This window comes from Poromitra crassiceps (genome assembly GCF_964638095.1).
Source record: "Poromitra crassiceps genome assembly, chromosome: 19".
Lineage (NCBI taxonomy): Eukaryota > Metazoa > Chordata > Actinopteri > Beryciformes > Melamphaidae > Poromitra > Poromitra crassiceps.
The window spans coordinates 417,390-435,000 of record NC_139646.1 but is presented as its reverse complement, the minus strand read 5'-3'; the positions used below and the strand labels follow the sequence as shown (position 1 = coordinate 435,000).

At 48.7% G+C, this 17,611-nt stretch overlaps 2 protein-coding genes across 3 annotated transcripts in view; both read left to right on the top strand.

Moving 5' to 3' along the window:
• The window catches only part of nt5c2b (5'-nucleotidase, cytosolic IIb), a 60,285-nt gene that overhangs the window by 25,951 nt on the left and 16,723 nt on the right, over positions 1 to 17,611 (top strand). For both annotated transcript variants that reach the window (XM_083655988.1, XM_083655989.1), the window contains 5 exons: positions 10,095 to 10,212; positions 11,525 to 11,620; positions 12,296 to 12,387; positions 13,180 to 13,237; positions 13,902 to 13,995. In XM_083655988.1, coding sequence (XP_083512114.1) covers positions 10,095 to 10,212; positions 11,525 to 11,620; positions 12,296 to 12,387; positions 13,180 to 13,237; positions 13,902 to 13,995 — 458 coding nt within the window. The remainder of the gene's footprint in view (positions 1 to 10,094; positions 10,213 to 11,524; positions 11,621 to 12,295; positions 12,388 to 13,179; positions 13,238 to 13,901; positions 13,996 to 17,611) is intronic.
• LOC310794098 (RIB43A-like with coiled-coils protein 1) lies at positions 15,873 to 16,988 on the top strand (the record flags this gene model as incomplete). The annotated part of the gene is made up of 1 exon (XM_083655990.1): positions 15,873 to 16,988. The coding sequence occupies one exon, from the start codon at positions 15,873 to 15,875 to the stop codon at positions 16,986 to 16,988; it is 1,116 nt and encodes a 371-aa protein (XP_083512116.1).

The following is a 17,611-nucleotide window of genomic DNA, read 5'->3' as shown; positions in this document are numbered from 1 at the left end:
TGTGTGTGTGTGTGTGTGTGTGTGTGTGTGTGTGTGTGTGTGTGTGTGTGTGTGTGTGTGTGTGTGTATGTATGGGTGTGGGTGTGGGGGGGGGGGGTTGGGGGCAGGTCTCTAAGCTGTCCCAAGGTCAATATAATACATGAAGAGAGCTTCCCAGTGAACTAAAGACAGAAGGAGAGAGTGGTGATAGGAAGGGTGACGGAGGGGAAACTGCTCTCAAAATAGGTTTCTTTGTAGTGGCTTGGAGCTTAGAGAGGAATAGGACAAGAGGAGGAGGAGGAGGAGGAGGAAGAGGGGGGGGGAGGATATGTACATGGAGGGATCTGGTTGGTGCTCTGGGCACAGTGCCCAAACCCTCTGTTAGTTTGCTGGGACACCGTGTGGGGGGAGGTTGAACTGCAAGACGGACTTTAATATGATGCAGCAATATGCTCAGGGTTCGAGGCTTACCTCGAGGCTTAGGGAGGTATAGGCCTAAACAACCCGGCCTAATAGGCCTATCTTGCAAAGGACTATGCACAATGTGAACCAAATAAATTCATGTAGGCCAGTGCATACTCATTCATTACGCTCCTATAGACGGTTTTAACTTGACAACAAAAACATTCTAAATTGAACCCCCGCTCACTTCCTGTTGCAGTGTTTGCTATGGACATAAAAGAAAAAAAAACATTCAAGTGCAGGACTGACCATTCCGTGAAAACCGTCTATACAGCTGAGCAGCGAAAACAAAAGTAACGATGTCAAGTGAATATTTCTGCAGTTTGCCGAATGCTGAGAAAAAGGAAGTGCTGTGGGGTTGCGCTCTGGTGAAAACCGTCTATACTGTATAGAACCCTAGCATTAGACACAAGTACACACTATACTGTGTAGAACCCTAGCATTAGACACAAGTACACACTCTACTGTGTAGAACCCTAGCATTAGACACAAGTACACACTCTACTGTATAGAACCCTAGCATTAGACACAAGTACACACTCTACTGTATAGAACCCTAGCATTAGACACAAGTACACACTCTATTGTATAGAACCCTAGCATTAGACACAAGTACACACTATACTGTATAGAACCCTAGCATTAGACACAAGTACACACTCTACTGTATAGAACCCTAGCATTAGACACAAGTACACACTCTACTGTATAGAACCCTAGCATTAGACACAAGTACACACTCTACTGTGTAGAACCCTAGCATTAGACACAAGTACACACTCTACTGTGTAGACTAACTATTAATAACTTCTGACATATTCTTTTCCCAGTGTCAGATAGCATTTTAATCCCCTGCTAGCCTTTCTGAACTTTAGATCAGTCTTTATTTTTATTTTCAAAGGCCGCCCCTCCCTTTTGCTTTGGCCTTAGGTGAAATATGTGGCTAAGGCAGTGACAGAGTGCTGGCTCTAAGTTAGTGACAGAGTGCTGGCTCTAAGTTAGTGACAGTGTGCTGGCTCTAAGGCAGTGACAGAGTGCTGGCTCTAAGTTAGTGACAGAGTGCTGGCTCTAAGGCAGTGACAGAGTGCTGGCTCTAAGGCAGTGACAGTGTGCTGGCTCTAATGCAGTGACAGTGTGCTGGCTCTAAGTTAGTGACAGGGTGCTGGCTCTAAGGCAGTGACAGAGTGCTGGCTCTAAGGCAGTGACAGAGTGCTGGCTCTAAGGCAGTGACAGAGTGCTGGCTCTAAGGCAGTGACAGGGTGCTGGCTCTAAGGCAGTGACAGAGTGCTGGCTCTAAGGCAGTGACAGAGTGCTGGCTCTAAGGCGGTGACAGAGTGCTGACTCTAAGGCAGTGACAGAGTGCTGGCTCTAAGGCAGTGACAGAGTGCTGGCTCTAAGGCGGTGACAGAGTGCTGACTCTAAGGCAGTGACAGAGTGCTGGCTCTAAGTTAGTGACAGAGTGCTGGCTCTAAGGCAGTGACAGAGTGCTGACTCTAAGGCAGTGACAGAGTGCTGGCTCTAAGGCAGTGACAGAGTGCTGGCTCTAAGGCAGTGACAGAGTGCTGGCTCTAAGGCAGTGACAGGGTGCTGGCTCTAAGGCGGTGACAGACTGCTGGCTCTAAGGCGGTGACAGAGTGCTGGCTCTAAGGCAGTGACAGGGTGCTGTCTCTAAGTTAGTGACAGGGTGCTGGCTCTAAGGCAGTGACAGGGTGCTGGCTCTAAGGCGGTGACAGAGTGCTGGCTCTAAGGCGGTGACAGAGTGCTGGCTCTAAGTTAGTGACAGGGTGCTGGCTCTAAGGCAGTGACAGAGTGCTGGCTCTAAGGCGGTGACAGAGTGCTGACTCTAAGGCGGTGACAGAGTGCTGGCTCTAAGGCAGTGACAGAGTGCTGGCTCTAAGGCAGTGACAGAGTGCTGGCTCTAAGGCAGTGACAGAGTGCTGGCTCTAAGGCAGTGACAGGGTGCTGGCTCTAAGGCAGTGACAGAGTGCTGGCTCTAAGGCAGTGACAGAGTGCTGGCTCTAAGGCGGTGACAGAGTGCTGACTCTAAGGCAGTGACAGAGTGCTGGCTCTAAGGCAGTGACAGAGTGCTGGCTCTAAGGCAGTGACAGGGTGCTGGCTCTAAGGCGGTGACAGACTGCTGGCTCTAAGGCGGTGACAGAGTGCTGGCTCTAAGGCAGTGACAGGGTGCTGTCTCTAAGTTAGTGACAGGGTGCTGGCTCTAAGGCAGTGACAGGGTGCTGGCTCTAAGGCGGTGACAGAGTGCTGGCTCTAAGGCGGTGACAGAGTGCTGGCTCTAAGTTAGTGACAGGGTGCTGGCTCTAAGGCAGTGACAGAGTGCTGGCTCTAAGGCGGTGACAGAGTGCTGGCTCTAAGTTAGTGACAGGGTGCTGGCTCTAAGGCAGTGACAGAGTGCTGGCTCTAAGGCGGTGACAGAGTGCTGGCTCTAAGTTAGTGACAGAGTGCTGGCTCTAAGGCAGTGACAGAGTGCTGGCTCTAAGGCAGTGACAGGGTGCTGGCTCTAAGGCGGTGACAGACTGCTGGCTCTAAGGCGGTGACAGAGTGCTGGCTCTAAGGCAGTGACAGGGTGCTGTCTCTAAGTTAGTGACAGGGTGCTGGCTCTAAGGCAGTGACAGGGTGCTGGCTCTAAGGCGGTGACAGAGTGCTGGCTCTAAGGCGGTGACAGAGTGCTGGCTCTAAGTTAGTGACAGGGTGCTGGCTCTAAGGCAGTGACAGAGTGCTGGCTCTAAGGCGGTGACAGAGTGCTGGCTCTAAGTTAGTGACAGGGTGCTGGCTCTAAGGCAGTGACAGAGTGCTGGCTCTAAGGCGGTGACAGAGTGCTGGCTCTAAGTTAGTGACAGGGTGCTGGCTCTAAGGCAGTGACAGGGTGCTGGCTCTAAGGCGGTGACAGAGTGACAGGGTGCTGGCTCTAAGGCAGTGACAGAGTGCTGGCTCTAAGGCAGTGACAGAGTGCTGGCTCTAAGGCAGTGACAGAGTGCTGGCTCTAAGGCAGTGTCAGAGTGCTGGCTCTAAGGCAGTGACAGGGTGCTGTCTCTAAGGCAGTGACAGGGTGCTGGCTCTAAGGCGGTGACAGGGTGCTGGCTCTAAGGCAGTGACAGAGTGCTGGCTCTAAGTTAGTGACAGAGTGCTGTCTCTAAGGCAGTGACAGGGTGCTGTCTCTAAGGCAGTGACAGGGTGCTGGCTCTAAGGCGGTGACAGGGTGCTGGCTCTAAGGCAGTGACAGAGTGCTGGCTCTAAGTTAGTGACAGAGTGCTGGCTCTAAGTTAGTGACAGAGTGCTGTCTCTAAGGCAGTGACAGGGTGCTGGCTCTAAGGCAGTGACAGAGTGCTGGCTCTAAGTTAGTGACAGAGTGCTGTCTCTAAGGCAGTGACAGGGTGCTGGCTCTAAGGCAGTGACAGAGTGCTGGCTCTAAGTTAGTGACAGAGTGCTGGCTCTAAGGCAGTGACAGAGTGCTGGCTCTAAGGCAGTGACAGGGTGCTGGCTCTAAGGCAGTGACAGAGTGCTGGCTCTAAGGCAGTGACAGAGTGCTGACTCTAAGGCAGTGACAGAGTGCTGGCTCTAAGGCAGTGACAGAGTGCTGGCTCTAAGGCAGTGACAGAGTGCTGGCTCTAAGGCAGTGACAGGGTGCTGGCTCTAAGGCGGTGACAGACTGCTGGCTCTAAGGCGGTGACAGAGTGCTGGCTCTAAGGCAGTGACAGGGTGCTGTCTCTAAGTTAGTGACAGGGTGCTGGCTCTAAGGCAGTGACAGGGTGCTGGCTCTAAGGCGGTGACAGAGTGCTGGCTCTAAGGCGGTGACAGAGTGCTGGCTCTAAGTTAGTGACAGGGTGCTGGCTCTAAGGCAGTGACAGAGTGCTGGCTCTAAGGCGGTGACAGAGTGCTGGCTCTAAGTTAGTGACAGGGTGCTGGCTCTAAGGCAGTGACAGAGTGCTGGCTCTAAGGCGGTGACAGAGTGCTGGCTCTAAGTTAGTGACAGAGTGCTGGCTCTAAGGCAGTGACAGAGTGCTGGCTCTAAGGCAGTGACAGGGTGCTGGCTCTAAGGCGGTGACAGACTGCTGGCTCTAAGGCGGTGACAGAGTGCTGGCTCTAAGGCAGTGACAGGGTGCTGTCTCTAAGTTAGTGACAGGGTGCTGGCTCTAAGGCAGTGACAGGGTGCTGGCTCTAAGGCGGTGACAGAGTGCTGGCTCTAAGGCGGTGACAGAGTGCTGGCTCTAAGTTAGTGACAGGGTGCTGGCTCTAAGGCAGTGACAGAGTGCTGGCTCTAAGGCGGTGACAGAGTGCTGGCTCTAAGTTAGTGACAGGGTGCTGGCTCTAAGGCAGTGACAGAGTGCTGGCTCTAAGGCGGTGACAGAGTGCTGGCTCTAAGTTAGTGACAGGGTGCTGGCTCTAAGGCAGTGACAGGGTGCTGGCTCTAAGGCGGTGACAGAGTGACAGGGTGCTGGCTCTAAGGCAGTGACAGAGTGCTGGCTCTAAGGCAGTGACAGAGTGCTGGCTCTAAGGCAGTGACAGAGTGCTGGCTCTAAGGCAGTGTCAGAGTGCTGGCTCTAAGGCAGTGACAGGGTGCTGTCTCTAAGGCAGTGACAGGGTGCTGGCTCTAAGGCGGTGACAGGGTGCTGGCTCTAAGGCAGTGACAGAGTGCTGGCTCTAAGTTAGTGACAGAGTGCTGTCTCTAAGGCAGTGACAGGGTGCTGTCTCTAAGGCAGTGACAGGGTGCTGGCTCTAAGGCGGTGACAGGGTGCTGGCTCTAAGGCAGTGACAGAGTGCTGGCTCTAAGTTAGTGACAGAGTGCTGGCTCTAAGTTAGTGACAGAGTGCTGTCTCTAAGGCAGTGACAGGGTGCTGGCTCTAAGGCAGTGACAGAGTGCTGGCTCTAAGTTAGTGACAGAGTGCTGTCTCTAAGGCAGTGACAGGGTGCTGGCTCTAAGGCAGTGACAGAGTGCTGGCTCTAAGTTAGTGACAGAGTGCTGGCTCTAAGGCAGTGACAGAGTGCTGGCTCTAAGGCAGTGACAGGGTGCTGGCTCTAAGGCAGTGACAGAGTGCTGGCTCTAAGGCAGTGACAGAGTGCTGTCTCTAAGGCAGTGACAGGGTGCTGGCTCTAAGGCAGTGACAGGGTGCTGGCTCTAAGGCAGTGACAGGGTGCTGGCTCTAAGGCAGTGACAGAGTGCTGGCTCTAAGGCGGTGACAGAGTGACAGGGTGCTGGCTCTAAGGCAGTGACAGGGTGCTGGCTCTAAGGCAGTGACAGAGTGCTGGCTCTAAGGCAGTGACAGGGTGCTGGCTCTAAGGCAGTGACAGAGTGCTGTCTCTAAGGCAGTGACAGAGTGCTGGCTCTAAGGCAGTGACAGAGTGCTGGCTCTAAGGCAGTGACAGAGTGCTGTCTCTAAGGCAGTGACAGGGTGCTGGCTCTAAGTTAGTGACAGAGTGCTGGCTCTAAGGCAGTGACAGAGTGCTGGCTCTAAGGCGGTGACAGAGTGCTGGCTCTAAGGCAGTGACAGGGTGCTGGCTCTAAGGCGGTGACAGAGTGCTGTCTCTAAGTTAGTGACAGGGTGCTGGCTCTAAGGCGGTGACAGAGTGCTGGCTCTAAGGCAGTGACAGGGTGCTGGCTCTAAGGTGGTGACAGAGTGCTGGCTCTAAGGCGGTGACAGAGTGCTGGCTCTAAGTTAGTGACAGAGTGCTGGCTCTAAGGCAGTGACAGGGTGCTGGCTCTAAGGCAGTGACAGAGTGCTGTCTCTAAGTTAGTGACAGAGTGCTGGCTCTAAGGCAGTGACAGAGTGCTGGCTCTAAGGCGGTGACAGAGTGCTGGCTCTAAGGCAGTGACAGGGTGCTGGCTCTAAGGCGGTGACAGAGTGCTGTCTCTAAGTTAGTGACAGGGTGCTGGCTCTAAGGCGGTGACAGAGTGCTGGCTCTAAGGCAGTGACAGGGTGCTGGCTCTAAGGTGGTGACAGAGTGCTGGCTCTAAGGCGGTGACAGAGTGCTGGCTCTAAGTTAGTGACAGAGTGCTGGCTCTAAGGCAGTGACAGGGTGCTGGCTCTAAGGCAGTGACAGAGTGCTGGCTCTAAGGCAGTGACAGGGTGCTGGCTCTAAGGCGGTGACAGAGTGCTGGCTCTAAGGCAGTGACAGGGTGCTGGCTCTAAGGCGGTGACAGAGTGCTGGCTCTAAGGCGGTGACAGAGTGCTGGCTCTAAGTTAGTGACAGAGTGCTGGCTCTAAGGCAGTGACAGGGTGCTGTCTCTAAGGCAGTGACAGGGTGCTGGCTCTAAGGCAGTGACAGAGTGCTGGCTCTAAGGCAGTGACAGGGTGCTGGCTCTAAGTTAGTGACAGAGTGCTGGCTCTAAGGCAGTGACAGAGTGCTGTCAATAAGTTAGTGACAGAGTGCTGTCTCTAAGGCAGTGACAGGGTGCTGGCTCTAAGGCAGTGACAGAGTGCTGGCTCTAAGGCAGTGACAGAGTGCTGTCTCTAAGTTAGTGACAGAGTGCTGGCTCTAAGGCAGTGACAGAGTGCTGTCTCTAAGTTAGTGACAGAGTGCTGTCTCTAAGTTAGTGACAGAGTGCTGTCTCTAAGTTAGTGACAGAGTGCTGGCTCTAAGTTAGTGACAGAGTGCTGTCTCTAAGTTAGTGACAGAGTGCTGGCTCTAAGTTAGTGACAGAGTGCTGTCTCTAAGTTAGTGACAGAGTGCTGGCTCTAAGGCGGTGACAGGGTGCTGGCTCTTCCTCTGTGAAATGTCATCGGTCTCAGCAGGGCTCATTAGAGCTGCTGCTGAAAGTTGAGTGATGTCTCTCTTTTTCACACCTGATCCTGTTACTCTGTGGATCTGCTCACAGAACATTCAGACCAATGTTGATACTGAGGAGAGCGGTGGGCAGTGTGTGTGTGTGTGTGTGTGTGTGTGTGTGTGTGTGGGTGTGTGTGTGTACGTGTACGTGTGTGTGTGTGTGTGTACGTGTGTGTGTGTGTGTGTGTGTGTGTGTGTACGTGTACGTGTACGTGTGTGTGTGTGTGTGTGTGTGTGTGTGTGTGTGTACATGTGGGTGAGAGCATGGTGTTCTCAAAATATTGAGACACCATTACAACCATTACAGTGTCTCAAGTGATTGAGGTAGCTTTGAAAAAGTCACATGTACTGTACAGTGTACATGTGTAAAAGTGAATCCACATAAGGTCAGGTCACCTCTAGGGCTGTCACTTTTTCCCAAAATAAAGTTCGAACGAACTTCGAATTGCCCGCAAAATGTTCGAATATATTCGAAGTTTTTTGGTTAATTAAATTTTTTTTTTTTTTTTTTTTTGCAGGCTAAGCCACCGGGCATCGGCCCGACGTGCCCGATTATGCAGTCCGCGGCTGCCGGTTACATCGTATAAATATATATAATATAATATTAAATATTAAAACAATATAATAAAAAAAATCCTCAGCTGTCCTCATGGTCCAGTCAGTCAGCTCCTCTCCGCTGCTGTGTTAGCTTGGACGCTCACAGTCACAACACTGCCTCACAAACTTGGCTGCATCCAACTCGAGACAACTTTTCAGACCCTGGAGACAATCTTTCTCAGAACAGACTAACGCGACAAATCTGGAGACTTTCTCTGACATGGGATTAACATTACCAGCAAGCAGCAGTTGGTTCGAACATGGCAAATTACATTTGAACATGCCCCTCCTCCCCCACATTCGAAGTTAATTTCGAATAAAAAGTGACAGCCCTAGTCACCTCTAACAAAACCGTTTCACCCATAGGCCAAGGGGATCATGTGGCCTCTGTGTTGACTCCTGTATGGTACTGCTTCCATACGAGTTTTTTCTCATGTCTCTCAACTCAAACCTAGCTAGCACGTGTTCTGATCAATTAGCAAGCCTACACAATCACAACTAGCATATTTTGAGCATGATGAAAAAGTGTTAGCATTAGAAATCTGTACATGTAGATTAGTGCAGCTTGTGATGCTATATTATCTGCTATCAGATTCTGGATAATTCTCAACAAAGTTAAACTCTCCAGGTTTATTAGCCTGTTAAAAACCATACTGAGCATGTGAAATCACATTCAGTTTTGTTCTGCGGATCAGTGTGATTTCAGTGGGTGGGATCACTTGCCTCGACAGACAACTCCTTCAGCCAATCAGTGTCGCTAAATCTACTCGGAAGAATGCCGAAAACATATTTTCCGCTGGGAAACTCCGCTGGTGCATACTCTTGTTCTTGTTTACTTGTTCTTGAGTCTATTTCTGCAGTAACTGCACGTATTGCTGTGTTTGTGTGTTACTCTACTAACGTTAAGGCCTTGGCCACACTGATCCGTGGTGTCTGTCCGTGTGCGTTCATTTCTCTGTTCACTTCCATTCATTTTCAATGACAACTGTCCGACTGTCCGTGGAGCACTCAGAAGCGTACGTATCCAGAAAATTTGCATACGTTTTGATGGACAGAAAGTTGAAGAGGGATGAACTTTTTCTGGACGGACGTATCGGATGGTCGGATGGCCGAGGCGTTGAACGAGGCTATAAGGGATTCCCCAGCAAAATGAGTAAAATTGTGTGATTTCACTAGGATTTCAGTGACTATAAGTTAGTCCAAGGGGAGAATGTAGTGCATATACTTCTCTCCAGTTATCTGCACATGATCTACTACATTATATTATACTCGCGCTGTTCATGTCATTTGCATTGAGTCACATTTCCAAGGAGCTGCACGCAGGCTGCGCAGGCAGGCTCGCCGGCCGCGGAGCAGCCCCGGCGCTTTCAGCGAGGGGTTTGACGTAGACTCAGTTCTCATGCATCGGACAGACATCTGTCCGTTCAATAATTCTGTCCATTTTCTGACGGATCAGTGTGGCCAAGGCCTAATGTTACCGCTCGTTGCTTCGGGAGTCGCCATACTGTTTTGCCAGCGGCATCCCTGATTGGCCGGTTACGTTGTCAACTACAAGGCAGGTCCCTGATTGGCCGTGCACTTTGTTATTTCTGGTATGGTTTTACCAGGCTACACAGGCTTATCAAGTCAGGACAAAAAATGATTTCATAACGTAAACAATACATTGCACCATTGTTGTCACTGTTGAAGCTGGAAGAAACCACAGGCGTTACTGTCAATAGTGACAGCAGTGGTGCAATGTTTTGTATATATATATATATATTTTTTTTTTTTTTATCCTGACCTGATAAGCCTGGAGAGTTTGTTCATAGGCACACAACTGTGCTGTGGCCCAAAGTTATGCAACTTGTACTCCATCTCCATGCTGGTACATACTACATACAGTCTTTTTGACTTTTTTAATCAAAACACAAGTAAACGTAGTTTAGCCATTTGTCTTACCAGGTACATACAGTAGGACAGATTGAATGATTGGACCCATATACAGTAGAACTCAGCTGTTTTGAAAACCTTTTGAAAAACAATTTGTGACAGACCATATGACTTCCAACTCCCTTTCAAGGATAGACCTAGGATATAGCTTGGATATTAAAACCACTAGCAAGTCAACAATTAGTGTCATGACTCATGACTCTCTCCACCACTTCACATAATGACCCTTTTTCTTATCACAGGTATTTGTTGCAACCTGTGGCACAATTGCTAAACCTGTGTGTGTGTGTGTGTGTGTGTGTGTGTGTGTGTGTGTGTGTGTGTGTGTGTTTGCATTCCAGTGTACAAGTCACCAGAGTACGAGTCACTTGGCTTTGAGCTTACAGTGGAACGCATGGTTTCCATCGGTTACCCCCAGGAGCTGCTCAGCTTTGTCTACGACCCATCCTTCCCCACCAGGTCAGACCAATCACACACCACTTCCCCACCAGGTCAGACCAATCACACACCACTTCCCCACACCACTTCGCTGCATGTGAAGTTTGTTGATGTAGTAGCTAAACCTGTGGTTGGAAAAATATTTTTTAAAGCGAATATCTTAGTTACAACTAGATTGAGCGAACAAGGGGCATTTTTTTGACCTAATATGTGTGGAGTTTTGGGAACTCACGATCTCTAGCTCAAGTTAGCTTGAGAGGTCACCACAGCTCTTCAAGGGCAGATGTGATCATGCCCATTTAGGAGACCGGCACAATCTTCAATGTAAAATTGCACTACCCCCAAAAATTATAGAAAAATAACAGAATCAATCTAGTTTATTAATGACGCCAAAACACCACGACATGACAATATATTACAACTCGTCTGGCCATAGAATGGGCAAGATACACCGGAAATATTACTTTGTAAAAAAAAAAAAAAAGAACGTCACATGTGACATGAGTCACATGATTTTAGATGGGTCAAAGTACCGTAATATTTCCGGTGTATCTTGCCCATTCTATGGCCAGACGAGTTGTAATATATTGTCATGTCATGGTGTTTTGGGGTCATTCATAAACAAGATTGATTCTGTTGTTTTTCTATACTTTTTTGGGGTAGTGCTATTTTACATTGAAGTCAACGGGGCGAGGCTTGTGTTTTCCCCCTAAAAGAGGGCGAGGCCTAATAGGACGAATCAGCGTGACGTCACTTGCCACCCAGAAATGCGGAACCGCGCGGCAGTTAATAGTATGAGTTGTGCCAAACAAACGTTCATATCTCAAAAACTATACATGACATCGCTTATATTTTGACATTCTGAGTGAGAGCAGAAGTAGCTCAAGAGTTTGATGTATAATATATGCATGTCGTGTTAAAGTTGTGTGAACTGTCGCAGTTTTTAAAATGTAAACCGAGTTAACTGGCTATAGAGTCAGACACTCGAGCCTCGCGCCACTTGGGCTCCATAGGGTTCTATTGCCGTTGCCACCCAGTGACGCGGTTTGTTTACCAAAATGCTGCTCGGCTGATCCCTCGTATTGCCGATCTGATGTATCGGACTCTTATATAACAGGTGCAAAGGATTAGGGGGGAACATATCACCCACTCTAAGCACACATTTCAATTCCACTTGGAATTTGTTTAGTGGGAACATCTTCTTGTAGTCGATTATTGTGAAAATTAGAGATAACATTAGATTCAATCTCTATACAGATCAAAGTTAGCCACGTTTGTTGATTGATGCTTTCAGTTAGTTGAAATAGTGTTGTGATGTTCCTCCTACTTTCAGGGGCCTTGTGTTTGACACCATGTATGGAAACCTGTTGAAGGTCGATGCCTATGGCAACATCCTGGTCTGTGTCCATGGATTCAACTTCCTCAGAGGGTGAGTAATCCCAACGTTCTCCCCCTGTAATGTGTGTATCTCTGCCGACAATCACTTTGCGTAATGTTATTTTGTGACTATGTGTTATGCACATTTTCAACATATCATGCACAAGCATAGCCTGTACAAGAAGCATAATCATCAGAAAGATAACAAAGATTTTCTCCTGTCACTTATGGTACCCTAAAGCATTATCATGTGCCACACCTTCTGTAGATCATCCAGGGTTTTCCATAAGCGCACAGCTGCCAGCTAAATGGCCGGACATTAAAACATTTCCAGCCGGCTACTTTTTTTACTGTCACAATAACTGCAATATTGCCAGTAATGTGCTATAGACAAGTCAACCAACAAGCGCCACAAGCGTGCTGAGTTTACTGTGTGTAATTCAGAGGTGTTGCTTTGTGAGATGGCCTGTAGTTTCCTGTTGGGACATTCAGGCCAAATCACCGTGCTTAAATATGCCAAAAAGTGTTGAGTCGCATCACAGTGCTTCCCCATACACAGCGCAGCCCCGCTCCCTCTGCTGCGAGCAGAGACTCTAGTTATTGATATGCAAATTGGAATGTGACGTCAGTTATACGCCTGGCTGGCTACTATTTTCATCCAGCTGGACATTGTATGCACCAGCGGAAAACCCTGGATCATCTGATGTTTTGTTCTCTCTCTTCGCAGCCCTGAGATACGCGAGCTGTACCCAAACAAGTTCATCCAGCGAGACGACACAGAGCGCTTTTATATCCTCAACACTCTTTTTAACCTGCCAGGTAATGTCACCACTGTACAGCGAGAGAGGAACTAAGGCCTTGGCCACACTGATCCGTCAGAAAATGGACAGAACGGATAGACGGATAGATTTATGTCCGTTGCATGTACAAGTAACCTACTTGTACAGCAGGTGGCGGTAAGCACCTTGAAGGTGTCAGCGACCCGCCTATAAACCGAGAGAAGAAGAAAGCTGGTGTCAGCTAGCTGTTAGCTCTGTGCGCTACGTTGCCTATGTGGCAATAAAATGCCACCGAATGACCAGATTAGATGGTGAAATCAGACGGTGACACTGACTATCACGTTGTACAACAGCGGGATGGTGTACACAGCATTAATTATAGCCTCCTTCACTGCCTCGGCCACCATCTTTGAAAAGTTGAAACAAATCTCGGAACGCCTCCTCTCCAGACCTCGACTCTGATTGGCTAAACGGACAGTGACTATCCGACCATCCGATACGTCCATCCAGAAAAAGTTCATCCCTCTTCAACTTTCTGTCCATCAAAACGTATGCAAATTTTCTGGATACGTACGCTTCTGAGTGCTCCACGGACAGTCGGACAGCTGTCATTGAAAATGAATGGAAGTGAACAGAGAAATGAACGCACACGGACAGACACCACGGATCAGTGTGGCCAAGGCCTAATAGAGTAACTAATAAGTAGGCTTTTCTCCTGATTAAGCGCAGAATAATTAGATTGGAGGAAGGTTCAGTCAGATGTCCCTCTCTGCTTCTTGTAAAGGTTGATGAAGCTACTTCACACTTCTTGTTGTTCCTGCTCTCTCCATAGAGACCTACCTCTTTGCCTGCCTAGTGGATTTCTTCTCCAACTGTGACCGATATGCAAGGTAAGGAATGGCTAGTTACACTACTGTGGTGTCACATGGCATGGTGACACAATGACAAGACAGTTTCAAGCCAAACAGGGTCAAGAGCAGGGTCGACAGGGTCAAGGGTCAAGAGCCACAGCCCTACAGCATGGGAGGGTCCAGCTGTCTCAACTAATAAGCCTAGTCAATTATCTGAGAAAAAAGGAAAGCAAATGGCAGTTCTATCGAAGAACACTCCTACTTTTCTTTTGCTATAAAGATGATTAATTTCATCCCTTGTACAACTAATTGTAAGGACGCATGGATTCTTATCTGAATGTGATAGGAATAAAAAAAAATCTATATTTACTAACTATTCACAGAGAATGAAATGTTAATATACTCTTTATGACCTAATGTGTTTAAATATGACTCGAAAGAGATATAATAGCCTGTTCAATCTGTTGATAATGTAATCTGGAATGGTTGCATGTGCCTTTGTCCTCTGAAACCTGGTTGTTGGTCTTTTAGGGGGAGAATGCTTTCCTGTTTGGCTGGGGACCCCTCCAACAAGGGAAGGCTATCCCATTTAAAAGCAAACAAAAAACTAAATGTCATGTTTTTGAAAATGGTTAGCGTTCTGTAAAGCTGTGGCCTGTCCTGTGGCTGTGTACGTGTGTGTGTCCCTCCTCCTCTCCCCCAGCTGTGAAACTGGCTTCAAGGATGGCGACCTCTTCATGTCCTTTAAGAGCATGTTCCAGGACGTCCGCGACGCCGTCGACTGGGTCCACTTCAAGGTTGCTACTTTTCATTTCTTTGATTTAACCTCTGTTTTGCCAGGAGTCCAACTGACGTATTGTCCCAGCTGTTTATTTATCAATGGGTTTTATTGCTCTTTTTCTGCAACACATGACTTCACATACAAACGACTAATACATTCATGCCTGGGAGCTACCCAGTACAACCTCAGTCTTCCCAGTACAATCACTTCTTAATCTTGACTACTGAACAATGTTCGCTGGAGGATTTTCGGTGAACCCAGGACATTCTGGGTTAATTTTGTTGTTTGACTTTGGAGGTGTATTTCTCTTCCTGTGGATCAGAATCAGAATCAGAATCAGAATCAGAATCAGAAAGACTTTAATGATCCCCGGGGGGAAATTGGGACAAGTTACAGTAGCTCGCTCACAGAACACACATAGCATAAAATAAACAGTAGTAAATGCGATAGAAGCAAAAATAAGTAGAATATGTCTAAGTAAGCAAAATACGTAGAGTAAGTATACATTCCGTGCCAATTATCATTATTGCACCCTGGACTTATATTAAGTCGGCTTGCCCTATACGTTACACGTGGCTCAGCCAGGCACAGTTAACCTATCGGCTGGCTCAGTCTAACTGGCCTGACAACGTGATATGATGTAGACTCTACATTGATGCATTGCACTGCATTATAGCAGCACTGGAAATACATATCTCTAAATTGTAGCGATACGTATTTCCAATGCAGTTTGATAGTAGACACCCCCCCACCACACACACACACACACACACACACACACACACACACACACACACACACACACACACTCCCAGCCATCTAATAGATGAATGGCAAATGTGAGGGTTGGTTGTCAGTCCCTCAGAATCAAAGAACAAGAGCTTCTTTGTAGACTCGTGATGTTGCAGCAACAACCATACTTGGAGATCACAGATACCAATTTCTCCACCAGCAACAGCCTCAATAGAGCACCGCAGGGATGACGTATGTTTGTAGTCGGAAGGCGGAAGTCCCGGACTTCCTGGGATCTTACGGGGAAAAGTCAGTGGGGTTTTTATAATGAGGATTTCACTTAAATGCATAAAATAAGGTATGTGGTTAACAAAAGTTTATGGGAGCGGTAATTTGGGTTCAGCAGGATAATCTTCACAAACGCAAATCACTTTTATGACTTTTGAAGCATTTTCTAAAAATTGTGTTTAAAAAAAAACTGATCACTGATGACATCACTGCTCCCTAATGCTGTCCCTAGGAGGTATGATACTGTGATGTCACTAATGAAGTCGGAGTGTGACATCATCCTCTCCATTGTGATGTTCATCAGAGTGTAATTTCATCCACTCCATTGACATTGTGGACCAACATTGATATGCGAATCGGACCAAGCGACAGAGGGACCTAAAGAGCTGCTGGTCACAGCTAAAAACGTGCTAATGGTGTGATGTCTCTAATCACTGATGGCCTCATGAGTGATGACATCACCGATGACATCACAATTGCTCAAGTGACATCACTGAACACATCCTCACTGATGATAGCACTGATGACATCGTCACCAATGACATCACAATTGCTCAAGTGACATCACTGACGACATCATCACTGATGGCATTACTCACTGATGTGTATTCTGCAATGCTGTTTTGTATCTGTTTGTGTTTTCTGTATTTGTGTTGATATAGGACCCTCTCGAAAATGAGATGCGACATCTCAAAGGGCTATCCTGTCAATAGAATTCTAGATGATGACATCACAATTGCTTGAGTGACATGACTGGTGACACCGCAATTGTTGGAGCGTAAACGTAGAATATACTCCACCCCACATTATGGCGTCATCATTATGGCATCATCAGTGATATATAATGTCAGCAACTCATTAGAAACTGTCAAAATGCACAAAGGGGATTCGGCAGTAGACTGCTCCACAGATGCAGCCGTCGAGCGTCGTAGGACAGCAGAAGCGGCACGCAGGGTGCGGATATTCAACACCCGGAGCCGTGTGATGGGCCTGGACCTCGGTGCTCTAGATCAACAGGTCCTGGTGAAAAAGCGCCAGCAATACACCGAGAGACAACGAGACAAAGCGTTTGATACACTGAGGTTGCTCCAAGACGAAGCACTGGTGCGACAAGAGAGAGACGAGAGAGAGTTGCGAGCAGCGTTGCACACTAATCTCACTCGGTACTGGAAGAGTGTAGAAGACTCCAGCGATGCTGATCTCAAATGTGACCTGAAGGGGGGTTCCAGGCTCACCATCCCAGAGGCTGAGCTGGGCCCTGCCAGCATGCTCATCTTCCAAGGCGAGGATGTAGGAGAGGAACAACGGAGGAGAGCACAAATGGAAAAGACAGAGGGAGAACTGCGAGCCCAGAAGGAAGCCGATAAGAAAAGGTACACGGAGGAGAAGCATAAAGAGGTGTCCACAGGCAAAGAGCTGCTGCGTCAGGACCTGAGGGCGGTTGAGCTGGATGCACTGGAGAACGAGTGTAAGAGAGCGGACCGCATCGCACTCAGCGACTACAATCTGACTCTGGCTGCAGAGCGGGCGGAGAAACTCCGACAGCAGCGTGCGAGAGAGGAGAGGGAGAGTCTGGCAGAGGTGTGGCATATGGTGACGTCGGACATGTTGACAGAGCGTCCAGAGGCGGCGGAGAGAGACATGTCTGTCAGGGTGCTGAAAGACAGGTGGAGGGGGATGGGCCCCGAGCAGCTGAGCGCCATCTGCAGGGAAAGAGAAGAACAGCGCCTCGCGAGACAGAAACGGCGTCGAGCCGAGAGGGTCGTGGACGCCGCCTGGGACTTCCAGTACACGAAGCTGTCCAGAGAGGCGGTGGAGGACGAGAAGAGAGCAGCAGAGCTGCAGAGAGAGAGGAGGACTCGGATGGACCAGTCCAACGTGCAGCTGGCAGGTGAGCAGCAAGAACACCAGGAGTACCTGAGCAAGAAGCTGTACACCAACAAACCCACCGTGGACTACTTTGGTCAGTTCAACACCAGCTCCCGCTGACCACCTCAACACTTCAACACTGCCTTGTGCTCACTGCAAGCACGGTGGGAATTTCATGACGGCCATGAACGTGAATGAATGCCCTGAGATCCCCATGTCCATGGTAGCTATGCCTGCCATGTCCATGGTAGCTATGCCTGCTATGTCCATGGTAGCTATGCCTGCTATGTCCATGGTAGCTATGCCTGCTATGTCCATGGTAGCTATGCCTGCTATGTCCATGGTAGCTATGCCCTGCTACCAGCCTGCTACTATCAACGTCTCGGTGGTCCTTTAAAAGCATCAGTGGTCTCAGCTTAATGGAGATGCAAACGATATGTCATTGGCTCGTTGTAAAACGCATTTCAGAAAAAGATGCGCTTCACGATGTCAGTAGAGCCGCTGCAGTCGGTTCTCTCCCTCGGGACGACAGCGTGTCCTGGGGCTGGCTGGCCCAGCCGCCTGCTGCCAGCTCTCCCAGCGAGTGGTGGATGATTATTTAGATGAGGATGCTTCACTCTGTGTGGTATCTCCATTCGTCCAGCCGATTTGCAGCTGTGATGTGCGATCAGGAATGAGTCGGTCGTTTTAAACCGTTTTTACGGTGTGGCCACTAGGGGGCAGGCATCGAAAGAAAGAAACCA